Source organism: Coregonus lavaretus (assembly GCF_964263955.1).
Source record: "Coregonus lavaretus genome assembly, chromosome: 24".
Taxonomy (NCBI): domain Eukaryota; kingdom Metazoa; phylum Chordata; class Actinopteri; order Salmoniformes; family Salmonidae; genus Coregonus; species Coregonus lavaretus.
In genome coordinates, this window is record NC_140011.1 from 31,834,571 (window position 1) to 31,861,596 (window position 27,026).

Here is a 27,026-nt window from a genome sequence, read left to right on the forward strand (position 1 = left end):
GTGATTGGCTGATATTCGCCTATTGATTTCTCCCCCCGGAGCGGCATCAAAATGGGTTCTGACTTTGTGGCGTGAAAATCGCTTTGTCATTTCCAAAACCGCTTTTTGAAGCTGGTTGACCAAACCGAAACTTTTGGCAGCTGTAAAAATGATATTTTCTGTAAAGATATTTCACAGTGATTTAGATGGTACAGTAATTCCCTGCACTATTCAGTGCTGATTTCTCACAAAAACGGAAATTGAGCAAACAGTGTAGAATTTTAGCAAACAGGAAATGTCAGAGCGATTCCACTAGATAACATAGCCATAAAGTCAGAACAGCTTTCCCATTTTGACAACAGCCGCCGCTCCGGCGGGATAAATCAATAGGCGAATATCACAGCCAATCACAACACTGGTGGGTAAGTTATATTGTTAAACACTATAATTCCAATATTACTGCAGATATATTATGGACAATTTCTGAAATTGGAATGCACAAAAAAATAAAATAAATAAATTGTGTAACACCTTTAGGGTTAGGTTTAAAATCAGATTAAATAGGCAGGGCTAATGACTTTGTGGCTGTGGTAACTAGTGACCACCTATTTTTTTACCACAGAAGAGGAAAGGGTAAAAGGTGAACGATGGCTGACAATAAAGAGGTAAGTTTGATAGTTTTTCAGTAGAGAAACTAATAAACCAACTAGCTTAGCTAATCAACTATGATTTCAGTATTGAAATTGAAGTAGGTAGTTATTTGGTCTTCTGTTATTAAAGCAGGTTATTAGGTTAACGATAGCTAGCTAGGAAGCTAACTAGCTAACCTTAGTTAACTATCTACTTAACGTTTAACTGTGGTTTAACCAAAGATGGTTTCGTTTTCTATGCCGTCTCTGGTTTAACTAAGAGCATTGTAAGTAAGTCAACAAAGGGATTAGTAGAGGAAGAATAGTATGGCTGGGAAGGAGTGGCAGAATAGGGGGGAGAGGCATGGTGAGAACAGAACACTGAAGTATAGGAACAGACAGGGAGGACTCACTGGGGAAGAGGGCTGTGATTGAGGAGGGGAAGTCTTGAGGTCAGGCTCCGAACCAAATAATAGCTAATATTGTAAAATGCTAAGCGCGTACTTTGAGATGACTGAATAGATTTGATCACTTTTAATCTGTCAGCTTTTGTGCAGTTACAATAAATGAGAATGACCTCAAAATGTTTCTCTCTCCATACCTCTTTCCATGCAGGTCCACTGTCACTAATATGTGGTGGTGAAGTCCCAATGGGCACGGACATCAATTCAGTGTCTATTCCACGTTGGTTCAGCATAATTTCATTGAAATGACGTGGAAACAACGTTGATTCAACCAGTGTGTGCCCAGTGGGGTTGTTCTCTGCTCAGCTGACAGACAGGAGATACAGGAGCCCATTCTGTTCCAAGTAACTTAACTTGGCTCTCCTCTACGTACAGCACTCTGGGGACTTCCAGCAGGTAACTGTGACATCCACCAATCACTCCCGTAACTTAGTTATTAGTGGTACTGAGAGTTCCTCTATTTTCTTTGACACTGTATGAAGGCATTGTGTATAGGACATTTGTCACGTAGAGAGGATGATGACCAGATGGTTCTATTCAGAGGATGGGTCTACTGAATGTATGTGATAGTCATTGCTAAACAATATGAGTAGTGTAAATAAGGGATTAAGTGAAAACCTATAGGAGGATAGCTCTTCATGAGGAGGGTTGGGCATGAAATGACAGTAGGCTGTTCAATACTGAGCCATACTGACTGACGTGTCGTGGATTGGTACAGTTTGGCTCAATCCAGTCCCAAATCATGTGCTATTACTTATTTGGCTAAATTATTATCCATAGATGCCTCTCTTGATACAGCCACAGCAGTCATAAAATGGACTGTTACCTTGAATGCAACATTTAGATGTTAAAACATTTAAACTCCAATTGAACTCTGTCTATGACATTTCCAAACATCTTATTTGCCTTTCTCTCTCACTCCAGTTGTTCTCAGGAGACAGGTCAGTGTGTGTAGAGAGAACACGTTTGACCAGGTGGAGTCAGGCTTCTACGTCATCGCCCTGGACCACTACACCTACGAGGCAGAGGATGTCAAGTTTGGACCAGTGAGTCACTAACTCATCTTATGCCTTACACAACTCAGCACATACACTGTACAAAAAATTTGGAACACCTGCTCTTTCCATGACATATACTGACCAGGTGAAAGCTATGATCCCTTATTGATGTCACTTATTAAATCCACTTCAATCAGTGTAGATGAAGGGGAGGAGACCGGTTAAAGAAGGATTTTTAAGCCTTGAGACAATTGAGGCATGGATTGTGTATGTGTACCATTCAGAGGGTGAATGGGCAAGACAAAATATTTGTAATGCCTTTGAACGGGGTATGGTAGTAGGTGCCAGGCTTACCGTTTTAGTGTATCGAGAACTGCAATGCTGCTGGGTTTTTCACACTCAACAGCTTCCCATGTGTATCAAGAATGGTCCACCACCCAAAGAACATCCAGCCAACTTCAAATCAAATCAAATTTTATTTGCCACATGCGCCGAATACAACAGGTGTAGACATTACAGTGAAATGCTTACTTACAAGCACTTAACCAACAATGCATTTTTTTTGTATATAAAAAAAAATTAGTGTTAAGTAAAAAAAATAAAGGCAAATAACTAAAGAGCAGCAGTAAAATAAAATAACAGTAGGGAGGCTATATACAGGGGGGTACCGGTGCAGAGTCAATGTGCGGGGGCACCGGCTAGTCGAGGTAATTGAGGTAATATGTACATGTGGGTAGAGTTAAAGTGACTATGCATAAATAATAAACAGAGTAGCAGCAGCGTAAAAGAGGGGGGGTGGGGGTGTGGGGGCAGTGCAAATAGTCTGTGTAGCAATGATTAGCTGTTCAGGAGTCTTATGGCTTGGGGGTAGAAGCTGTTGAAAAGCCTTTTGGACCTAGACTTGGTGCTCCGTTACCGCTTGCCGTGCAGTAGCAGAGAGAACAGTCTATGACTAGGGTGGCTGGAGTCTTTGACAATTTTGAGGGCCTTCCTCTGACATCGCCTGGTATAGAGGTCCTGGATGGCAGGAAGCTTGGCCCCGGTGATGTACTGGGCCGTACGCACTACCCTCTGTAGTGCCTTGCGGTCAGAGGCCGAGCAGTTGCCATACCAGGCGGTGATGCAACCAGTCAGGATGCTCTCTATGGTGCAGCAGTATAACTTTTTGAGGATCTGAGGACCCTTGCCAAATCTTTTCAGTATCCTGAGGGGGAATAGGCTTTGTCGTGCCCTCTTCACGACTGTCTTGGTGTGTTTGGACCATGCACACCAAGGAACTTGAAGCTCTCAACCTGCTCCACTACAGCCCCGTTGATGAGAATGGGGGCGTGCTCAGTCCTCTTTTTTTCCTGTAGTCCACAATCATCTCTGTGGGAAGCTTTGGAGTCAACATGGCCCAGCATCCCTGTGGAACGCTTTTGGCACCTTGTAGAGTCCATGCCCCGATGAATTGAGGCTGTTCTGAGGGCAAAAGGGCGTGCAACTCAATAATAGGAAGGTGTTCCTAATATTTTGTACACTCAGTGTATATTGCTCCACCTTCCTCAAACTCCAGTGCCCTACTTTTGTTTACCTTTTTACCGATGTCTATGGATTGTACAAGGATTTTAAGTTGAGACTTCGACTCCATACTAAACCTAATTCCATCTCCTGTATCGTTCTGCCTTCTATAGATTATGTTGATCCCCCAAAGTAAGAACCTGGAGGTCTTCACTAGTTCTGAGGGAGGTGATGTGGCCACAAACAGTGCCTGGGACACCTTCCAGGGCCACTGCTGTCTGGAGAACAACCAGAGGGTGGTCAAGACTTCATCTTTAATGTGTCTGCTCTGCTGCACCTGGTATGGCACCGCACTCGCAACAGTCATGTATGCTTAAACATACTTGTATGCTCATTTGTGTTTCTTAAAGCGGCAATCAGCAGTTGAAACAATAACAAAGAGGACTCCCCACCCTTGTTTCGGTAGAAAGCTGAGGGGCTGGAGAAATGTAACCACTCTCAAATCCATACGCGAGCTATGGATGCAGGGACTGAACATTGCGCCTCCTTCTAAAACCCCATTTGAAGAGAGGACCCAAGGGTTCCTCGCCTCAGACCTACAATGACTCTTCAGAAGGGTGTGAGTAGTGAGGAGTTGAGCAGAGATGAATGGGGACAGAGGTCATGTCATTGTTTTAGATGGAATCTTATGTTGAATGATACATTTATTATCTGTTTGCACTTATCTTTGTTCTACCTCTGCTCTTTCCACAGATGGCTCTGGCTTGCTGATAACATTTGGTCTGACGAGACTCCTCTTTCCACATATGGCTCTAGCTTGCTGATAACATCTAATCTGACGAGACTCCCAATGCGATTTCACTCCTGTATTACTGACTGGATTCAATAAAACTTCCAATGCCAAATTGAAATAATTTCAGATTCTGTCATTGATAGACGATGGTAGTTCCCAATCAGAAAATTACTATAAAACAAATCAGTTTTCCTCAGTGCAATGTTTGGTGAATGCATGGCATTGTTTTGTTCTCAGTCCTGCTGTGTGTACTGATTCAGTTCTGAACGACCATCGAGTCCATCCTCATCACCTCCATCGCTGCAATGGATTGTCTGGTCTGCTGAGAGGGTCATTGGCTGCCACCTGCTCTCCATTGCGGTACTGCATGACGCCAGGGCAAGAAAGCGTGCAGGAAAGATCATCGCTGACCCCTTCCACCCCCTCTGGCAAACGGTTCAGATCAATCATGATCAAAATCTCCCGCCACCTGAGCAATTTCTTCCCCCGCGCTGTGGCCCTCACCAACCGGCCACCTGGTCCAAGATGATCCTCTCATCCACATGGACTTTGCACTATTCATCCACCAACTATGTACCCTGCACTATTCATCCACAGACTATGCAACCTGCACTATCATCCTAGAACTGCACATCTCTTACATGCATATTTTATGATGTAGCTTATAGTGTTGTCTGTTTTTTTTAGCTTAGTGTTCATACTGTATGTGGATCTGTGGAAATTCTGTGTATCTATTTGATCTTTATATTATGTTTATCGTCTGTCTGTATATTCTGTTTATTGTGGTAGCACCATTCCACAAGTTGGGGAAGCAAATTTTCACCATAAAAATTCACATTTATAATAAAGCATTCTGTGCATCTAGCATTGCATTTGCAGACTTATGTAAGATAGCCTACTATTCCTAACGTGATGAGTAGATTGGATAGTCATAATTTAGGCTAATAAATCACTGTTTGCAAAAACATACTCTTCAATGCGTGGCGTAGAGTAGGCCTAGGCTATATCAGATACAGTTCTTGTTTTTATATGGTATGAAGAATGTATGCACTCACTAACTGTAAGTCGCTCTGGATAAGAGCTTCTGCTAAATGACTAAAATGTAAATGTAAAATATACATATTTCATGCAATTCTACTACACTTTATATGAGACATTAGAATAATATTTTTAATACGACATAAATTACAGGGTAGTATAGGCCTATAGGCTACTGCTGACACTGACAAACACAGATCAATAAAAACTAACTTGTCTGCAACCATCTACTCTAGGCTTATGAAAAGGGGAGACACAAATTGTACAATATGACATCCATCTAACCTGGAGGATGACGTTCTTGTCCAAAAACAACGTTTTAAGTGGCACTGGTTGGTTGCGGCTGACCGTTTGCCTTTAACACATTTCTAAATACAATTGTGAGAAAAACAGGACTACCGTTTGGAAAGCAAATGTCTGCTGCTGAAAAGAGAAGACTAATCTGTCTGTAGAAGATTTTAAAAAGTTCTCAACAGCTTTTGAGCGATTTTGATTGAACAGTGTTTTTCAAAGTAGATTTTCTTGAGATTTTGGCACGAGCGCATCGGCCATCACTGGTGAATAGCCTATGCTTCATCTTCGTCATTGGGTGAGTCAGTGTCACTGCAAAGTTTATTTTGTAGCCTATACTATATACACTGAGTGTAGAAAACAATATAAACTTCCTAATATTGAGTTAAATAGATTTTTTTTCACACCCATCTACACACAATACCCCATAATGACAAAGTGACCGTTTTTTTTTGTGTGTACATTTACTGAAAATTAAATACAGAAATATCTCATTCAAACCCCTGAGTCGATACATGTTAGAATCACCTTTGGCAGCGATTACAGCTGTGAGTCTTTCTGGGTAAGTCTCTAAGAGCTTTGCACACCTGGATTGTACAATATTTGCACATTATTCTTAAAGAAATTATTAATGCTCTGTCAAGTTGGTTGTTGATCATTGCTAGTCAGCCATTTTCAAGTCTTGCCATAGATTTTCAAGCCGATTTAAGTCTAACTGTAACTACGCCACTCAGGAACATTCAATGTCGTCTTGGTGAGCAACTCCAGTGTACATTTAGCCTTCTGTTTTAGGTTATTGTCCTGCTGAAAGGTGAATTTGTCTCCCAGTGTCTGTTGGAAAGCCAACTGAACCAGGTTTTCCTCTAGGATTTTGCCTGTGCGTCGCTATATTCTGTTTCTTTTATCCCCCCAAAAACTCTGTAGTACTTGCCAATAACAAGCATACCCATAACATGATGCAGCCAGCACCATGCTTGAAAATATGAAGAGTGGTACGCAAACATAACGCTTTGTATTCAGGACGTAAAGTTAATTTCTTTGCCACATTCTTTGAAGTTTTACTTTAGTTCCTTATTGCAAACAGGATGCATGTTTTGGAATATTTGTACTCTGTTCAGGCTTCCTTCTTTTCACTGTCATTTCAGTTAGTATTGTGGAGTAACTACAATGTTGATCTATCCTCAGTTTTTTCCTATCACAGCCATTAAATCTGTAACTGTTTTAAAGGCACCATTGGTCTCATGGTGAAACCCCTGAGCAGTTTCCTTCCTCTCTGGCAACAGAGTTAGGAAGGACGCCTGTATCTTTGTAATGACTGGGTGTATTGATACACCATCCAAAGTGTAATTAATAACTTCACCATGCTCAAAGGGATATTCAGTGTCTGCTTTTTTTGTTTTTACCCATCTACCAATAGGTGCCCCTTTTTGCGAGGCTTTGGAAAACATCCCTGTCTTTGTGTTTGAAATTCACTGCTCGACTGAGGGACCTTACAGATAATTGTATGTTTTGGATACAGAGATGAGGTAGTCATTAAAAAATAATGTTAAACACTATTATTGCACACATAGTGAGTCCATGCAACTTATTATTTACATTTACGTCATTTAGCAGACGCTCTTATCCAGAGCGACTTACAAATTAGTGCATTCAACTTATGATAGCCAGTGGGACAACCCATTTTTTTTTTATGGGGGGGTGGGGGAGTGGGGGGTAGAAGGATTACTTTTATATTATTCCAGGTATTCCTTAAAGTGGTAGGGTTTCAAGTGTCTCCGGAAGGTGGTCAGTGACTCCGCTGTCGTGGGGGAGCTTGTTCCACCATTGGGGTGCCAGAGCAGCGAATAGCTTTGACTGGGCTGAGCGGGAACTGTGCTTCCGTAGAGGTAGGGGGGCTAGCAGGCCAGAGGTGGATGAGCGTAGTGCCCTCGTTTGGGTGTAGGGTCTGATCAGAGCCTGAAGGTAAGGAGGTGCCGTTCCCCTCACAGCTCCGTAGGCAAGCACCATGGTCTTGTAGTAGATGCAAGCCTCAACTGGAAGCCAGTGGAGTGTGCGGAGGAGCGGGGTGACATGAGAGAACTTGGGAAGGTTGAACACCAGATGGGCTGCAGCATTCTGGATATGTTGTAGGTGTTTATTGGCACAGGCAGGGAGCCCAGCCAACAGCGAGTTGCAGTAATCCAGATGGGATTGTGCCTGGATTAGGACCTGTGCCGCTTTATGTGTAAGGTAGGGTCGTACTCTGCGAATGTTGTAGAGCATGAACCTGCAGGATCATGTTAGCGGAAAACGACAGGGTGTTGTCCAGGTTCCAGGGTCACGCCAAGGTTCTTTGCACTCTGGGAGGAGGACACAATGGAGTTGTCAACCGTGATGGCGAGATCATGGAGCGGGCAGTCCTTCCCCGGGAGGAAGAGCAGCTCCGTCTTGCCGAGGTTCAGCTTGAGGTGGTGATCCGACATCCACACTGATATGTCTGCCAGACATGCAGAGATGCGATTCGCCACCTGGTTATCAGAAGGGGGAAAGGAAAAAATGAATTGTGTGTCGTCTACGTAGCACTGATAGGAGAGACCATGTGAGGATATGACAGAGCCAAGTGACTTGGTGTATAGAGAGAATAGGAGAGGGCCTAGAACTGAGCCCTGGGGGACACCAGTGGTGAGAGCACGTGGTGCGGAGACAGATTCTCGCCACGCCACCTGGTAGGAGCGACCTGTCAGGTAGGACGCAATCCAAGAGTGAGCAGCGCCGAAGATGCCCAACTCGGAGAGGGTGGAGAGGAGGATCTGATGGTTCACGGTATCAAAGGCAGCAGATAGGTCGAGAAGGATAAGAGCAGAGGAGAGAGAGTTAGCTTTAGCAGTGCGGAGAGCCTCCGTGACACAGAGAAGAGCAATCTCAGTTGAATGACCAGTCTTGAAACCTGACTGGTTGGATTCAAGAAGGTCATTCTGAGAGAGATAGCAAGAGAGTTGGCTAGAGACGGCACGCTCAAGAGTTTTGGAGAGAAAAGAAAGAAGGGATACTGGTCTGTAGTTGTTGACATCGGAGGGATCGAGTGTAGGTTTTTTGAGGAGGGGTGCAACTCTCGCTCTCTTGAAGACGGAAGGGACATGGCCAGCGGTCAAGGATGAGTTGATGAGCAAGGTGAGGTAAGGGAGAAGGTCTCAGGAAATGGTCTGGAGAAGAGAGGAGGGGATAGGGTCAAGCGGGCAGGTTTTTGGGCGGGCGGCCGTCACAAGTCGCAAGATTTCATCTGGAGAGAGAGGGGAGAAAGAAGTCAAAGCATAGGGTAGGGCAGTGTGAGCAGGACCAGCGGTGTCATTTGACTTAATAAATGAGGATCGGATGTCGTCAACTTTCTTTTCAAAATGGTTGACGAAGTCATCCACAGAGAGGGAGGAGGAGGATTCAGCAGGGAGTAGAAGGTGGCAAAGAGCTTCATAGGGTTAGAGGCAGAGGCTTGAAATTTAGAGTGGTAGAAAGTGGCTTTAGCAGCAGAAACAGAGGAAGAGAATGTAGAGAGGAGGGAGTGAAAAGATGACAGGTCCGCAGGGAGTCTAGTTTTCCTCCATTTCCGCTCGGCTGCCCGGAGCCCTGTTCTGTGAGCTCGCAATGAGTCGTCAAGCCACGGAGCAGGAGGGGAGGACCGAGCCGGCCGGGAGGATAGGGGACATAAAGAGTCAAAAGATGCAGAAAGGGAGGAGAGGAGGGTTGAGGAGGCAGAATCAGGAGATCGGAGGGAGAAGGATTTAGCAGAGGGAAGAGATGATAGGACGGAAGAGGAGAGAGTAGCGGGAGAGAGAGAGCAAAGGTTGCGACGGCACATTACCATCTGAGTAGGGGCAGAGTGAGTAGTGTTGGAGGAGAGCGAGATTAGAGAAGGATACAAAGTAGTGGTCGGAGACTTGGAGGGGAGTTGCAGTGAGATTAGTAGAAGAACAGCATCTAGTAAAGATGAGGTCAAGCGTATTGCCTGCCTTGTGAGTAGGGGGGGGCGGTGAGAGGGTGAGGTCAAAAGAGGAAAGGAGTGGAAAGAAGGAGGCAGAGAGAAATGAGTCAAAGGCAGACGTAGGGAGGTTAAAGTCACCCAGAACTGTGAGGGGTGAGCCATCCTCAGAAAAGGAACTTATCAAGGCGTCAAGCTCATTGATGAACTCTCCAAGGGAACCTGGAGGGCGATAAATGATAAGGATGTTAAGCTTGAATGGGCTAGTGACTGTGACAGCATGGAATTCAAATGAGGAGATGGGTCAGGGGGAAAAGAGAGAATGTCCACTTGAGAGAGATGAGGATTCCTGTGCCACCACCGCGCTGACCAGATGCTCTCGGGGTATGCGAGAACACATGATCAGACGAGGAAAGAGCAGTAGGAGTAGCAGTGTTTTCTGTGGTAATCCATGTTTCGGTCTGCGCCAAGTCGAGGGACTGGAGGGTAGCATAGACTGAGATGAACTCTGCCTTGTTGGCCGCAGAACAGCAGTTCCAGAGGCTGCCAGAGACCTGGAACTCCACGTGGGTCGTGCGCGCAGGGACCACCAGATTAGAGTGGCAGCAGCCACGCGGTGTGAAGCGTTTGTATGGCCTGTGCAGAGAGGAGAGAACAGGGATAGACACATACATAGTTGACAGGCTACAGAAAAGGCTACAATAATGCAAAGGAGATCAGAATGAAATTGACTAAACATCTGGGAAAGCGAGAGAGCGGGGCCTCCCTCACTTACGTTTCACTGAAACACTCAATTATTACTCTCCCAACCTCCACTGTAGACATTATAATTGTTGTAAACTACAGCGGTTCAATGTTTTCTAGGAATAGACTCTAACTTAGTTTATTCAGCTAGCTAACTTGGTACAGTATTCTTCCGTGAAAACCGCCCAAGGCACTGTATCCTATGACGCCATAGCTAACTAGCAAGCTAGCTTCCAATAACACGGTTTAGCACCAATACACGGTTACAACAAACTATCAATAGTGTGTTAACACGCTAAACAGATCATTCGTGTCCGTGTCTAACGTTGTGTAAAGTTTTGGGGTTAGTTTTGACAGTTGGAGTGAGTACGTCATCAACTTATTCAGCCAGTTAGTTAGCTAGCTAGAATAGTTAGCATATTAGCTAGGCATTGCTCTCTGTCAACGTACCAACCCCTCCTCCCACGGTATGAAACACACAGAGAGAGCCAAGCTAACGTTAACTAGTCACCCATGTCTTGAATTCCTTTTGAACGACTCTGGTTACCAGTATGTAAAAATAAAAATAAATGTAGGTTATAATTGACCCTTAGTAGCTACTGTTAGCTAGTTAAGTGTAAAGCTAGCTACTGAATCGATTTAGCCAGTTCGCGTCTGTCCGAATGGAGAGAAAGCGTCTTCAAACATTACAGCTAGGTCGTTCCAGCTATTGTTTAGTTAGCTATCCAGGTAGCAACAAGCTAGCTACATTTTCGAGTACAGTAGCAACTAACTACCTAACGTTAACGCTTCAGATAATGAGGTTAGAAAAACAGCTGAATGGTAGGTAGCTAGCTGGCATAATTACAGGTACTCTTAAGCGTGAAATAACATTGGAAACAACTATCCACAGTTGCTAAGTTACCAGTAGCTACCCGCTAGCTAGCTAGCTTTATTGGTCCAGGTAGTGGGTTAGCTAGCCTCGTGCTTCACCGGGCTCAGCCAAATACAATACTTACCTACAATAATTACCTACAATAACTACCTAGATAAACTACCTACAATACCTAACTACAATACCTACCTACAATCTAAATACATGGTTTAAGCTTTACTCGACACCATATAAAGAAGAAGCCAAGCTTACCTCCCACTTAGAGAAACACAACCTCACCCCATCGCCACCTCTTGTTGTTAAGCAACATTTTACTCCTGAACTTATTTAGGCTTGCCATAACAAAGGGGTTGAGTACTTATTGACTTAAGACATTTCAGCTGATCATGTTTTTATTTTATTTTATTTTTTCTAAAAACATAATTCCACTTTGACATTATGGGGTATTGTGTATAGGCCTGTGACACAAAATCTCAATTTAATACATGTTTAATTCAGACTGTAACACAACAAAATGTGGAAAAAATCAAGGGTTGTGAATACTTTCTGAAGGCACTCTATAACCTATCTTAAACTAAATATGGAGCACACAATTAAAAAGACAGATTTAACTTAATTTAGCCAATGAAAATGTCTCAACAGAATGAAAAATAACACGTTTTGCGTATTTAAAGAACTGGTTTATATTAATAATAAGGCTAAAATAATAACAATGATATACAATAATAAAATGATAAAACAAATGATTATACATATGAAAAAATCAATAAAGTTCCAAAATTGCATCCTACCTGAATAGCGAGCTGCACAGTAGCCTGCATTTGGCCATTTGTGTGGTATTAAAACATATTATGCTAATGTCTTCTACCATGTAAATGATGTAGAATTGCATGAAATGCGTTTATAAAAGGCTAAGAAAATATCCACACATTTTTTTGGCCCATGTGTGGAAATCCTAAAATACGTACCTGCTCAACTGTATGCCACTACACAAATGCTATTATAGATGCATGCAAGGCTTTATTATAAAGTGGATTCCCCCCCTCCAGCACCCCCAACTCAAAACATCTTCCTGCATCTATGGATCTGTGACAATGATGTTCTGCTCGCTCAAAGTCAATGATGTTCTGCTCGCTCAAAGTCAATGATGTTCTGCTCTCTCAAAGTCAATGATGTTCTGCTAGCTCACTTGCAAGCTCTCATTTAATTTGCGCTCCCAGTGCACTCGCTGGACCCATCCTCTGCTCCTTCGACCACATTTGTTCTCTTTCAAGTCGGTGTTTGCTTGCGCAATATGATGTTTCATCTTTCTCGCGCCCGTTTGACTATGGAATCGGATTTGACGCCATAAGTCTCGCCTTGTTTGCTCATCCAATGGTGAGAAACAATTCACCCTGTCCAGTCCTCCTGTGACACCCGAGCCCGGCTCCACGAGGGGGCGAAAGGGGTCTTAGCCCCTTCAGTTGAAACTTGTGCCACCTCAGTTTTAGTTTAATGTCTCTATATAAAAATAGCAAAAAAGTTAAAATGATTGAGTGACAGGTTGGTGCAAAATCTGTATCTCCACTGCGCTGTGTCAGCACTATAGACAGAGCGCACGGCGGAGTGTGTGTTTGTGTTGGGGGGCTATGAAAAGCCACTGGGTGGTTACAGATGACTCCTTTGTTTTTCCATAAAAAGCGGGAAAAAACGCTTCTCATCTGTGGTAGGCTACGTGAATAATGTTGTAGGCTACGTGAATAACGTGGTAGGCTACGTGAATAACGTGGTAGGCTATGTGAATAACGTGGTAGGCTACGTGAATAACGTGGTAGGCTACATGAATAACGTTGTAGGCTACGTGAATAACGTGGTAGGCTACGTGAATAACGTGGTAGGCTACGTAAATAACGTTGTAGGCTACGTGAATAACGTGGTAGGCTACGTGAATAACGTGGTAGGCTACGTGAATAACGTGGTAGGCTACGTGAATAACGTGGTAGGCTATGTGAATAACGTTGTAGGCTACGTGAATAACGTGGTAGGCTACGTGAATAACGTTGTAGGCTACGTGAATAACGTGGTAGGCTACGTGAATAACGTGGTAGGCTACGTGAATAACGTGGTAGGCTACGTGAATAACGTGGTAGGCTACGTGAATAACGTTGTAGGCTACGTGAATAACGTGGTAGGCTACGTGAATAACGTGGTAGGGTAAGTGAATAACGATATACGCCTCCACCTGTAATATTGGATTTTGATTTATAAGGATGGGGTCAAGTCAAGTTAAGCCTGCAGTTAAAGCTGTTTCACTCAACTCTGCCTCACGCCCCACCACTACAGAGTTTAGTTAGCTTCTTAGCTAGCTGTAAAAGGTGTTAGTGTTATTAGCCTATTTTGCTCTAACTGGCTAATCTGCCACTGCCACGGTGGATATCAGAAATGAAACCACCGAGGCCACCGCCAAGCCCAGCCCAGCACCGATGATACTGCCGAGCTCCAGCTAGCTCCGCGTGAAGAGCCATGGCTCAACAGCCCCCTCCACCCTGACTGTTCCTGACAATCTTGGAACAGAGGAGCCAGCCCAGGTTAGACTAGAATCGTACCCTAGCCGCAGGTTTTCTGTCCAAAAACATTCATTTAATAGCAACTGGTTCATAGGAATAGAGTGGCTGGAATACTCAGTGGTTCCCATGTCGAAAGTTCTGTGTTGGGTCCAATGCCAACGCAGACAAGGCCTTCACCCAAGGCAGGTATTCTAACTGGAAGCATGCTATTGATAGAACCAAAGGATTCGCTAGGCACGCATTAAGCAAGGAGCTTTTGGAATGCACTGCACTGTGGAAAGAAAAATATGTTGTATTCGGCTGCATTCACATAGGCAGTTTGTAATAGGTGAATTACCCTATCTATCTTGTAGCCTATATTCATTGCCAAAATGGCCTTGCTTTAGTGTGTAGGGCACTGTCCATTGTGCTGATACAGCACAGTGGAGATGGGTTGCAGATTTCACGCCAACCTGTCACTTCAAAAGCACTCAATGATCTCAGAGTCTTGGCATTTGAACTTTATGTTTATTGTGGTATATAATTCCAATGCAAGAGCCCCCCAAATTGTGCCCCCTCACCGATTTCTACTGTCCCCTGAGTTACTTTATCCTGGTGCCGGGTCTGGTGACACCTCCCTCTCGGACAGTCCTGTGCTCATGTGGTTGTGTGTGTGTGTGTGTGTGTTTGGTTTACTATAAGTGTCTGCGCGTGTCTGTGTTAGGCCTGTATGTTTTCCAGTCTAAATATTTAACAGACAAATAGTCTAGATTGTGGAGATTAAACAGTGTCAAATGAAGAGGGGCAATGGAAAGTGCAGTGGGTATGTGTGTGAATGGGCGAGCTGTCTGTATATGGGCACGCTTGTGTGAAATGTATTCAAACTTACAGTGAAATGCTGTTTATGAGACAAAACAAAAGTTTTCCATAGACTTGTGAAAGTGACTTTGGAAAAAACTCCAAATGGGCTGTACCACTTGACCTCGGATTAGGGGTGTGCAAGTGAGGGAGGATAATCATCCTACACAACACAACACAACACACACCCAGCCCTCTTGTGGAGTGCTCCACTGTCAGTCAGACAACAAAGCAGTCTGTGAGGGGATTACTCACTCTCTCTTTCTCTCTCCTCTCCTCTCTCTCTCCTTCCCTCTGTCATCTATTCATTAGTTGATTTACCCTTTCATCACTTACTCAGTAGCTCGATCTCTCCGTGTACCCTCTTTCTAGTCCTTCATCACGTTCAGTTGAAATGTGAGCAAAGTTGTGGGGAATGTTTCCACTGTTGTTACCTGAGATCAGGGACAGCGACAGAGCTATCTGGAACTTATTTATTATTAAAACATCACCAGAATGTTACCAGTTGTGGGCTAGTGTATGTCAGAAAAGGGACTAGTGGTGGAAGCTGCATTTGGAGTGTTGATTGGGATTCTTGGCAGAAGACTAATCTGATGAAATCTCTTCAGTAATCCAATGGTTTCATTAAGTCTTGCCTAAGGATATGGACAGAATTCAAAATCAGTTAAAGGGTGCATGACATAAAGGACTTTTCTCCTTTTCACATGTTTTGTATGTGTATGGCTTACACCCACATACTAACATTTGCTTTCTTCATTTTATACACCCTCATAGCTACCTGCCAGTATTATTTGCAAATCCCCTTTCACCGTCCTTCTCGTTTTTTAATTTTCTGTTTCAAAGGTGCTTCCCTGGCAGGCCTTCAAAGCCTTGGCAGAGCATGAGAGCGTGCTGTGGAGAATGGAGTAATTGCAGTCTTAAGATTACACTGATGATGGTTTCCCTGTGAGGTGGGGTGGGGGGAGAGTATGACGACGTTCCCTCCAATATGAAATTAATTCTCAGAACAGTGCATCACTATAGTAAAAAAACATGCTTGGCTTTTACCTTGTTTTTTGTGCTTGTTTGATCTGAATCCTCTTTCAACCCTTTTCGCTCATTTCTCCTCCTGTATCTCCATGTGCTTCTCTCCCTCCTATCTCCTTGTTTTTCTCTATCCCTGCCTTCTGTCTCTGTCTCTGTCTGCTCCTCCCTCTCTCTTTCATAAAGGTTAAGTGGCATGAATAATATTTTCTGTATGCCTCGCAGAGCATTATGGGTAATTGGGGGACCATCGAATGGAGAGCAAGGTCCAAGAGCCATGTCAGCAATAAGAATAAACATAAACAAACTAATCTGGCAAAGGACATGTAGTTAGTTTAACAAACCAGAGCCAGATTTCCCTTTCAACATCCACGTAATTGAAACCAACTCGCTCTCTATCTCCGCCTCTTCTTTTTTGCTCTCTCTCTCTTTCTTTGTCTCTGACGTTGCATATTCAATATCTCCATCTTTATGCTTCAAATACACATACTCTAATGAAACTTCTTTATAAAAAAATATTACAAAGAATGAAAACCTAGATGTTCCCTGGCGTGCTAGTATGTGTGAGGGAGACAGGAATGAAGAAGGCAAAGGGAAAAGGAGGAGGGAGAGAAGGGACTAGGGAGTTGTTCTCTCTCTCCTCTGTGCTCTCCGACTTTCTTCTGCACTCCTCCTCCAAACAAAGAGAAGGGGGTATTTGTAGTCTGCTCATCTCTAATCAACCCTGTGATTTGGGTTTGATGAGCCTTTTCATGTGTGGTTAGAGTCCGGGGCCACGGGGTGCATGTCTACCTCTCACAGCCTGATACAACTGAGAGTCAGACAAATACAGCTCCACTCCACAATGTTTAGAAAACGTCAACTTTCTGAACCTCAGTGGCCTCAACCTCAGTTGCACTTGTAAGGAACCAACCTTAGAGTGGAGTCTGAGCTCCGGTTGTGTCATGGTTGGTCTATGTTAAGGGCATCGTGTGATGGGGACTGAGTCATGAGGTAGGAATGTGGCTACTATATCTCAGTCCTTAACTCATTAAATAACACAGATAAAGGTTCAAAACAACACTCACAAAACACTTCAGATAAAGCAGCACTCACTTAGCAGGTCTGGGGGAAGGCTCCTAGTAGCATTTCACCGAACTGCTGTTTCAGGGGACTGCCGCCACAAAGTTCACATTTATACACTTTTCTAGACCTGAAAATTATGTGTTAACCAACAGAGCCTTCCCAGCTACGATTGCACTCAATTACAGTGTTTGTACAGTTTATTGGCATGTAATTAACTATGGTGTGAAACGCTGAGAGATGTGTATAAGTTCAACTTTATTTTTCCCATATAGTCCGGGTAGCCATTTGATTAGCTGTTCAGCAGTCTTATGGCTTGGGGGTAGAAGCTGCAATACAAATATATACAGTAGGCTTACTAGTGATCGACATACAAAAGTATAGCAAGCCAAAGCTGCCTAATAAGTAAAGTGCTCTGTGCATTCTTAGATCATCTCGTCAACAACATATCAACAATGTGCTGACAAAAACAAAAAGCATTGTCAACATCACCTTCATCATCCTCATCAACAACATATTACCATCGTCTTCCTCAACATCATCATCCCTAGCCTACCTCCTCTTCCCTGTATTGAAAAGGGAAATGGCCATAGGGGTGAAGGAGTGCTTGTACCTCAGTGGCAGTCGGTGCCGTTTAAGATGAGGGAGGACAAAACATGTTTTTATGAGCATGGCCTTATTTCTATTACAGCATATTGGATGACTGTCATTCATATTCCGTTTCACCCAGCTCAATGTAACATTGATAGGTTTCGGCTACTACATGATATTCAAATTTTCCCTATCCCCATCATGAGGTTGCTACAACCTAGCCTATGAATGAAAGTTTACAACGTAGGCGCACACGTCGAGATAAATTTGAGTAATCAAAGTGACAGACATTGACACATTCAATATTGCCTTGCACAATCTTGCCTGCATCTAGCTGATCTAGGGTGTAATTATTAGTCCAACAGTTGCGAACGAGAGTTTCTATTGGACAAATTCAGGTATGTTTATCCCCGTTTCATTCAATTTGCTTCCATTTAAGAAACGTTTTTCAACAGAATCGTCGGAATGAATACACCCCTGATCACATGCAAACACAGTTCACTTTCATAGCAGCCACATATAAACAGCATGATCCCTTTGATCGTTGGATAATTCCTTCTCGCATCTACGCACTCTCCTCCTCACCTTTTCCCTACGCTTGTGGACTTCCATGCACAACACATCAGCTCTCTATGACCAGGCGAAAAAACCTTTCCAAGCCAAACCTTCATATCATAACTGCTAACCGCTACTCACAGCCTACATCATTGTCACCATATTAACTAACGTTAACATAGCTACTAGAACTAGCGCGTTAGTAAACCCGCTACAATTATGCAGTACAGTTAGCAAGCAGTTTAGCAGTTACACTGGCTGGCCCTGGTGGCAATAAATTAATACAACCAAAAGCTTACCTTGACTTGGAAGAGTTCTGGTGTTGGATAGCCATAGCCAGCTAGGTAACATAGCATCCCTCTCTGTTTGAGCCAGGTGTGTCGGTAGGCTAAACTAGCTAGCTGCGTTCGCTAGGTAAGAAAGTGAAAGTGAAAAAAAAATGAAATATAACAAGCTCACTCTGTCTTGCTTCTCCTTCATTTTTGAAGAAATTAATTTGTTCAAAACTGTTCAACTATTGTCTTTCTCTCTCTTTGAGTCAACTACTCACCACATTTTATGCACTGCAGTGCTAGCTAGCTGTAGCTTATGCTTTCAGTACTAGATTCATTCTCTGATCCTTTGATTGGGTGGACAACATGTCAGCTCATGCTGCAAGATCTCTGATAGGTTGGAGGACGTCCCCCGGAAGTTGTCATAATTACTGTGTACGTCTATGGAAGGGGGTGAGTACCACAAGCCTCCTAGGTTTTGTATTGAAGGACGGACACTAGCTGTCCTCCGGCTACACCATGGCGCTACCCTACAGAGTGCTGTTGAGGCTACTGTAGACCTTCATTTCAAAACAGTGTGTTGTAATAAATTATTTGGTGACGTGAATATATTTAGTATAGTTTTTAAATGTTTCACTATTTTGATTTTTTATGAAATTTACTTAGGAGGATGTTCCTCCCCTTCCCTCTCTGAGGAGCCTCCACTGTTGTACCTGTTGGTCTTAACAGTGGGCAATCTTAACCAGGAGCCAGAGGGTAGGACCTGGAACTCATTGTGTAGGGGGGTGAGCACAGTTCGGTAGGATGAATTCTGCCATCCTCACCACTTGTCTGTTGTACAGATCAGACAGACTACTCTGCTGGACTCCTGTGATCTTACTGCCCACATTCACTATTCTAGGTAGTGCATTTTTTGTTTTGTTTACAGGCTGGCCTTGTTACTGGCTGGCCTGTAAACAATCCAAATGCTAAAACCATGTTCCACCTCATGCCAGTGAAAACCCTGGTCTAATGAACCAGGCCACCTACCAACGTGTTCACACTGGGTGGGCGGCTGGGCTGAGGCTGGCTGAGTGGACTGCAGGCCCTGGTGCCTCCTGGTACAGTCCTTCTCTATACAGGACCTCCAGACCGGGACAGGGGCAGTAGCATGGAGCTGCAAGGGGGATTACAGGGGAAGTTTGCTTGAAAACATCTCCAACAGAGCAGTGAGGCAGGATGGTGTGGGCAAACATGGAGCTGGAAGTGTATTCACATGAGCATGAGGTGGGCTTACAGCTAGAACTACAGCTAGTGGAGTGGGTGTGAAATAAGAGGAGAAGGGTGCAGGCAGGCAATTAAGCAAACACCCACATTCCCATAAACACTGGGCCATGAAGGAGGCCAGAGGCCATTCCAATCTGCCCACGGGTAATAAGGCTGTGGGAGCAACACACTGAATCCTCTGTAGCATCACATAGACCACAAGTAGAGACTGTAAACACATGATAAACACAATCTAGCAGATATACACTCACATGCATAGATTAAAAAGTCAAGTAAGCTATGGTTGCCCTTCCTTTGACCTGTGTGTTGTCACAACAACGACTGACTGATTCATACTGACCAGTTTTCATCTGATATTAATATTTCAGATTATGTATGCAATCCTGATGCATCATTTATGGCGCGATTTTAAAACTCTACCATTAATGTGGCATCAGAATCTGTTTCATCATCAGCTCTGTTGTTTTAAAAAGAGAAGTTGAAAGAGAAAATTCTATATTCATGTAGTTCGCTTCAGCATCAATGTAAGATCAGATGAATGGAAGTTCCCCCAGATGAGCATCAAGCAGAAGTTTAAAGGAGCCCACTGTCCTCTGTAAGGCCCACAACTATGTTGAATATGGCCATGGTCTGTGCTCTGTAGCTATGTTCAACCATGCTTTCCATCTAATCCCACTAATACCTGGAGGACCTTCAACAGTCACCGAGGGCCATTTCCATTCTCCAATCCTAGCCTTCAACAGTGTGCTCTAATTTAGGCTTTGAACCCACTTAACAAGGTCAATTGTGTGTAGCTGTGAATGGCTTCAGGCCTGTAGTGCCAGGATGTAACCTCAGGCTAAAGTTATGATGGGAGGTTGACAGTGTGGGATCTGTTATATTCACTGATGTCACGTGTGTAGAGATGTCACAGACACTCTTGATTGGCTACTTGAACACAGTAGTGTATAATGGAGATGTTGAGTCATGGGAATCTTGAAATTAGGAGGACAGATAGGACAGGCCTGATGGAAACAGCAAATTTGTCGGTAAACGTTCAAAATGTAGACAAAACAAAATACACTAGACAAGGTGGGATCTTTATGTGTCGGTAAACTTAATTATGCAAGAAATGGCGCAAATATTGATATAATAACTATCGAAGTAAACTTGGAGTCACGCAATGACATGTTATGTGGGCCTCTCACTACGACTCGGGAAAGCATGCGATGGAAACCTAACCGCAAAAGTAATTTTTATGTGCACTACATCATCACGCACAGCCTTTTATCCGCAACAAGTCAGTTTGATGGAAATACATCTCTGGTGGGAAAATGCAGTAACCACGTCTCCATCCACAGTTTTTATGTGAGTAAAGTCATACCGTATAAACAAAATCACTACAGCTGTGATGGAAACAGGAAGTTTTGGTTCAATTTTATGAATGCCGACAGATAATTTGATCGTTGGACATAGTGGGATCTTTTAGTGTCGGTAAAATTAATTATGCAAGAAATAGTGTTGGAAATGCCATTATGCGCAAATATTGTTATAATAACCATCATATGGAAGTAAACGTGGAGTCCCGTGATGATATGGTGTGTGGTCCTCCTACTCGGACTCAGGAAACCATGCAGTTTAAGTGCTCGGTGATCTTAATGCTCCTTTTCAATAAATATTGACGGTCTTATTCTGGTGACATGATGATCGATGCTTGACTGCCATTTGACAAATACAAATATTCTCGCTATTATTCATAATCTCAACATAATCTCATCCTCTGACAAATCAACAGTACGTTTTCGGTGTTCCTCAAGGTTTCGTTTTAGGACCACTATTGTTTTCACTGTATATTCTACCTCTTGGTGATGTCATTCGGAAACACAATGTCAACTTTCACTGCTATGCGGATGACACACAGCTGTACATTTCGATGAAACATGGTGAAGCCCCAAAATTGCCTACCCTGGAAGCCTGTGTTTCAGACATAAGGAAGTGGATGGCGGAAAATGTTTTACTTTTAAACTCAGACAAAACAGAGATGCTAGTTCTAGGTCCCAAGAAGCAAAGAGATCTGCTGTTTGATCTGACAATTAATCTTGATGGTTGTACAGTCATCTCAAGGAAAACTGTGAAGGACCTCGGCATTACTCTGGACCCTGATCTCTCTTTTGATGAACATATCAAGAATATTTAAAGGGCAGCTTTTTTCCATCTTCGTAACATTGCAAAAATCTGAAACTTTCTGTCCAAAAATGGTGCAGAAAAGCTAATCCATGCTTTTGTCACTTCTAAATTAGACTACTGCTATGCTATACTCTCCGGCTACTCGGATAAAGCACTAAATAAACTTCAGTTAGTGCTAAATACGGCTGCTAGAATCTTGACTAGAACCAGAAATATATATAATATTACTCCAGTGCTAGCCTCTCTGGCTTCCTGTTATGGCTAGGGCTGATTTCAAGGTTTTACTGCTAACCTACAAAGCATTACATGGACTTGCTCCTACCTATCTCTCCGATTTGGTCCTGCCGTACATACCTACACGTACGCTACGGTCACAAGACGCAGGCCTCCTTATTGTCCCTATAATTTCTAATCAAACAGCTGGAGGTAGGGCTTTCTCCTATAGAGCTCAATTTTTATGGAATGGTCTGCCTATCCATGTGAGAGACGCAGACTCAGTCTCGACCTTTAAGTCTTTACTGAAGACTCATCTCTTCAGTAGGTCCTATGGTTGAGTGTAGTCTGGCCCAGGGGTGCGAAGGTGAACGGCAAGGCACTGGAGTGACGAACTGCCCTTGCTGTCTCTGCCTGGCCGGCTCCCCTCTCTCCACTGGGATTCTCTGCCTCTGACCCTATTACGGGGGCTGAGTCACTGGCTGAAATTCTCCTGTCTTATCTGGTGTCCTATGTGAACTTAAGTATTCACCCTCTTATTCTCCCATCTCTCTCTCTCTCTCTCTCTCTCTCTCTCCCCCACCCCCACTCGCGGAGGACCTGAGCCCTAGGACCATGCCTCAGGACTACCTGGCCTGATTACTCCTGGCTTTCCCCGTCCCCAGTCCACCTGGTTTCTGCTGTTATGCCTGTGGCTATTGAACCCTGACCTGTTCACCAGACGTGCTACCTTGTCATGCTGCCACTCCAGTTTCAACTGTTCTGCCTGCGACGATGGAACCCTGACATGATTCACCGGACGTGCTACCTTGTCCCGGACCTGCTGACATGATTCACCGGACGTGCTACCTTGTCCCGGACCTGCTGTTTTCAACCCTCTCTCTCTCTCTACCTCTCTCTCTCCCTCTCTACCGCACCTGCTGTCTCAACCTCTGAATGCTCGGCTATGAAAAGCCAACTGACATTTACTCCTGAGGTGCTGACCTGTTGCACCCTCTACAACCACTGTGATTATTATTTGACCCTGCTGGTCATCTATGAACACTTGAACATCTTGAAGAACGATCTGGCCTTAATGGCCATGTACTCTTATAATCTCCACCCGGCACAGCCAGAAGAGGACTGGCCACCCCTCAGAGCCTGGTTCCTCTCTAGGTTTCTTCCTAGGTTCCTGCCTTTCTAGGGATTCTTTCCTAGCCACCATGCTTCTACATCTGCATTGCTTGCTGTTTGTGGTTTAAGGCTGGGTTTCTGTATAAGCACTTTGTGACATCTGCTGATGTAAAAAGGGCTTTATAAATACATTTGATTTGATGTAGGCTAGCCTATCCGCACAGCCTACCCGCACTGTATCTGCCAGCTGTTGGATAGAGCGTACGTGCCAAGACCAGAGTAGGCACATTTGCTATTTAATGCAACAGTTTTTGTGACAAAACTATCGGTAGTTGAAAATGCGATGGAAACACATTAAACTTTAGATTTTTATTTGGCATATGAAAACTTTTGTGTGCACTATGTCATCACACACTGATTTTTATTTGCAACAAGTCAGTTTGGTGGAAACACCACTGGTGGGAAAATTTGCATATCTTCTTTATGCGGATTTTAGAATATTCACATGAAAATCTGTCACCAATTGGATGGAAACATAGCTAGTGATAGACATTATTTGATTACTCAACATAGGGAAGAGCTGGCTCAAAACTCAAAGGGCTGCACAATAATTATCTACTTACATTGCTATATGTGTGTGTAGAATAACTAGTGTAGGATCCAATGTGATAGCATGGATGTGATGTGTGTGCTGAGCATAAGATGTCTCTGTGAGATGTGTCCTGACAAATGAAAATGTCAGTGTCTCTCATTCTCTGTTCTATCTGTGCAGATCAGATCACTGTGAATCTCAGGCCTCTCTAACTGTGATCATGCAGGACCAGGACCTAGTTTTAGTTGTCCATTATGGTCCAGATCAAAGCCACTACATGGTACATACTGTATCCTTCATAGTGTCTCCTACTGTAGCCTATGTCACAGGAAAACCTCAAAGTGAACGTAACAGCCAATGATTTATTGTCATGCTCGTCAAACGCCCCAAACTCTTGTTTCCCTCTCTCCCAAAACACCTTGATCCGAGAGAAGGAGAGCGAGATGAAGAGAGAGAGAGAGAGAAAAGAAGCCTGGAGGACCCTGTTTTAATTGTCTGCTTGTTCCTCCCTGTGCTGAAATGTCACCAGGCTCTCAGGGAACTAAGTGCTCTCTGCGCCTTCATCTGCTCAAGGGTTCTTCTACACAGAGCTATAGTCATCAGGTGGTGAAATATACTCTGATGTTACATTGAGTTTGTTACTGAAGGTGTGTGAGACTCAAGGTGGGGAGCTTAGCAAGGTTTCACTGTGAAATGACCGTGAAATGACCGTGAAATGACCGTGAAATGACCGTGAAATGACCGTGAATTCACAGTGAATTAAGTGTGTCCTCTAGAGTCTAGACTGTGAACTGGCGTTGTTGGATTTAGCAGGAATTATGGGGAATTTACAGTGGAATGCCCAACAGACTACAAAGACCACCGCGAAATCCCACAAGTCTAAGAAGTTGTATTGAAAACAGAAGCGGAAACCATGGCAGCATAATTGACTTTAGGATTATTAGGGAGACAATTAGAGAGTTTAGTTGTCCATGATTTCTTTCTTTTTTTTACATTTTACTCCAGCTTGCTGGCAAACATTGTGAAATCATGCAGAATTACCCAGACAAAGGACTCATCCAAGTCTGTAGTCTTCATTCCTTCACTGAATCTGCTCTGTATTGCAGAGTTGACTCCGTCTGTCTAATGGTCGGCTGCAAATTTCAGTCTTATTAAACATCTTGTTAATGTTGTTGATGCGTGTGCTGATATGAGGCTGTGATTTGATTTGTATTCACTGGGAATTTATTTCAATAAGGGCATCCTCTAAATGACAGGGTAATGTGTGATGTGACTGAAGTGGTCCCTGGGGATGGGCACACACATCTACAGAAAGAAACACACATACCACTCCCACAGCCGTGCATGTACCCTCACACCCAGTGCTCCCACAGTCTGTGCCTCAAAATTGTGCCATGAATAGATGAGGCCTCCTCTCCAAACACAAGCTGTCAGACACAGAGATGGGTAAATATCACACTGCCAATCACTGGTTGCCGTGGATACCATTCTCATCTCTGTCTCTCTCCCTCCCTCTCTCTCTCTGCAGATTCCAGGATGACAGGGGGTATGTGTTGTACCCCCAGATAGGGGATCGTCTAGACCTGATCTGCCCAGCCTCCAACCCCCAAGGCCCCCGCTCCCCCAGTGAGTATGAGTACTACAAGCTGTACCTGGTGTCCACGCGCGAGCAGGCTGACCGCTGTGAGGTGATGGGCGCGCCCAACCTGCTGCTCACCTGTGACAAGCCCAACAGTGACATGCGCTTCACCATCAAGTTCCAGGAGTTCTCCCCCAACCTGTGGGGACATGAGTTCAAGACCCTGCAGGACTACTACATCATAGGTGAGGGGACGTGTGTGCTTGTGTGCATGTGAGAGAGAGGATGGGATGTGTGTGTGTGAGTGTGAAAAGGGACACGTTTTAGAAAGGTGTGGTATGCACCATGGAAGCACCATCATTACAGAACACCATGGACACACTATCATTACAGAACACCATGGAAATACTATAATTACAGAACACCATGAAAAAACACTATCATTACAGAACACCATGGACACACTATCATTACAGAACACCATGGAAATACTATAATTACAGAACACCATGGAAACACTATCATTACAGAACATCATGGAAACTATCATTACAGAACACCATGGAAACTATCGTTATAGAACACCATGGAAGCACTATCGTTACAGAACACCATGGAAACACTATCGTTACAGAACACCATGGAAACACTATTGTTACAGAACACCATGGAAGCACTATCGTTACAGAACACCATGGAAACACTATCGTTACAGAACACCATGAAAACACTATCGTTACAGAACACCATGAAAACACTATCGTTACAGAACACCATGGAAACACTATCGTTACAGAACACCATGGAAACACTATCGTTACAGACACCATGGAAGCACTATCGTTACAGAACACCTTGGAAGCACTATCGTTACAGAACATCATAAAACACTATCGTTACAGAACACCATGAAAACACTATCGTTACAGAACACCATGAAAACACTATCGTTACAGAACACCATGGAAACACTATCGTTACAGAACACCATGGAAACACTATCGTTACAGAACACCATGGAAACACTATCGTTACAGACACCATGGAAGCACTATCGTTACTGAACACCATGGAAACACTATCGTTACAGAACATTTCAGGAAAATTCCTGTTTGTCATGCATTTCTGTGTCGAGAAATAATTTCCATATGTCTCTCACAACAACAGTGACAACAGATCAGCCCCTCAGGGGTGGCAGAGTGTTTGTGTGTGTGTGCACACACATGTATGCGTGTGTGTGTGTGATGCCTGGGGCTCAGGAGTGTGTGTACTCCCCTGCATGACAGGAGCATGTCAGCAGATCTCTACATGGGCCTGCTCTGATCCAGCCATGACAGACATACGAGACACTAAAGTGTCACTCACATCACATCCACTCCCCACACTGGGGAAATATGGAAAGGCATGATGATACACTCTTGTATTGCAAATCCAAACAAGAGTGCTTGGAAAATATTTCTCACCTCACTGCATGTAGACAAGATTACATTTTTTTCTTCAATCGATTCTTTACAAAGGTTATGAAATGGTTGTATATTTTGATGTGGGCATTCTGCTGTTGTTCTTTCTTCTAGCTGCCTTTATGACAGATGCTAGATGGACAGATGCTAGTGTGTGTGTGTGTGTGTGTGTTCATGCGTTGGTGTGGCGTGTGTGCGTGTGTGTGTACGTGCGTGCGTACGTGTGTGAACCTAACCGCGGGGAAATCACATTTAATTAACCTATCTTGGCATTTGTTAATTTTTCCAATATGGCAGTAATGAGTTGGAGCACTGAGAGACACAGAAAGCTGGGCGAGGAGAGGGAATTAATTCACCGGCCTGCTGTTTTACATATTTGCATAAACATGTTGAGGTCGTTTGAGCACTGGTGTTTAATTGGCCGTAATGCGCCATGGAGAGCTCAAGGACACAGTGGGGGAATGACCCAGTCGACTGGGACTCCAGCCC

General features: G+C 43.8%; 1 protein-coding gene and 1 long non-coding RNA gene across 2 annotated transcripts in view; both read left to right on the forward strand.

Moving 5' to 3' along the window:
- The window catches only part of LOC311099928 (ephrin-B2-like), a gene marked incomplete at its 5' end in the record, with an annotated part of 53,708 nt that overhangs the window by 7,204 nt on the left and 19,478 nt on the right, over positions 1 to 27,026 (forward strand). The window contains one exon of the mRNA XM_084140646.1: positions 25,027 to 25,322. Coding sequence (XP_083996772.1) covers positions 25,027 to 25,322 — 296 coding nt within the window. The remainder of the gene's footprint in view (positions 1 to 25,026; positions 25,323 to 27,026) is intronic.
- Positions 583 to 5,323, forward strand: LOC311099543. The gene is made up of 6 exons (XR_014609730.1): positions 583 to 644; positions 1,224 to 1,468; positions 1,997 to 2,118; positions 3,744 to 3,910; positions 4,037 to 4,189; positions 4,324 to 5,323. It is a non-coding gene; the product is annotated as an uncharacterized lncRNA (long non-coding RNA).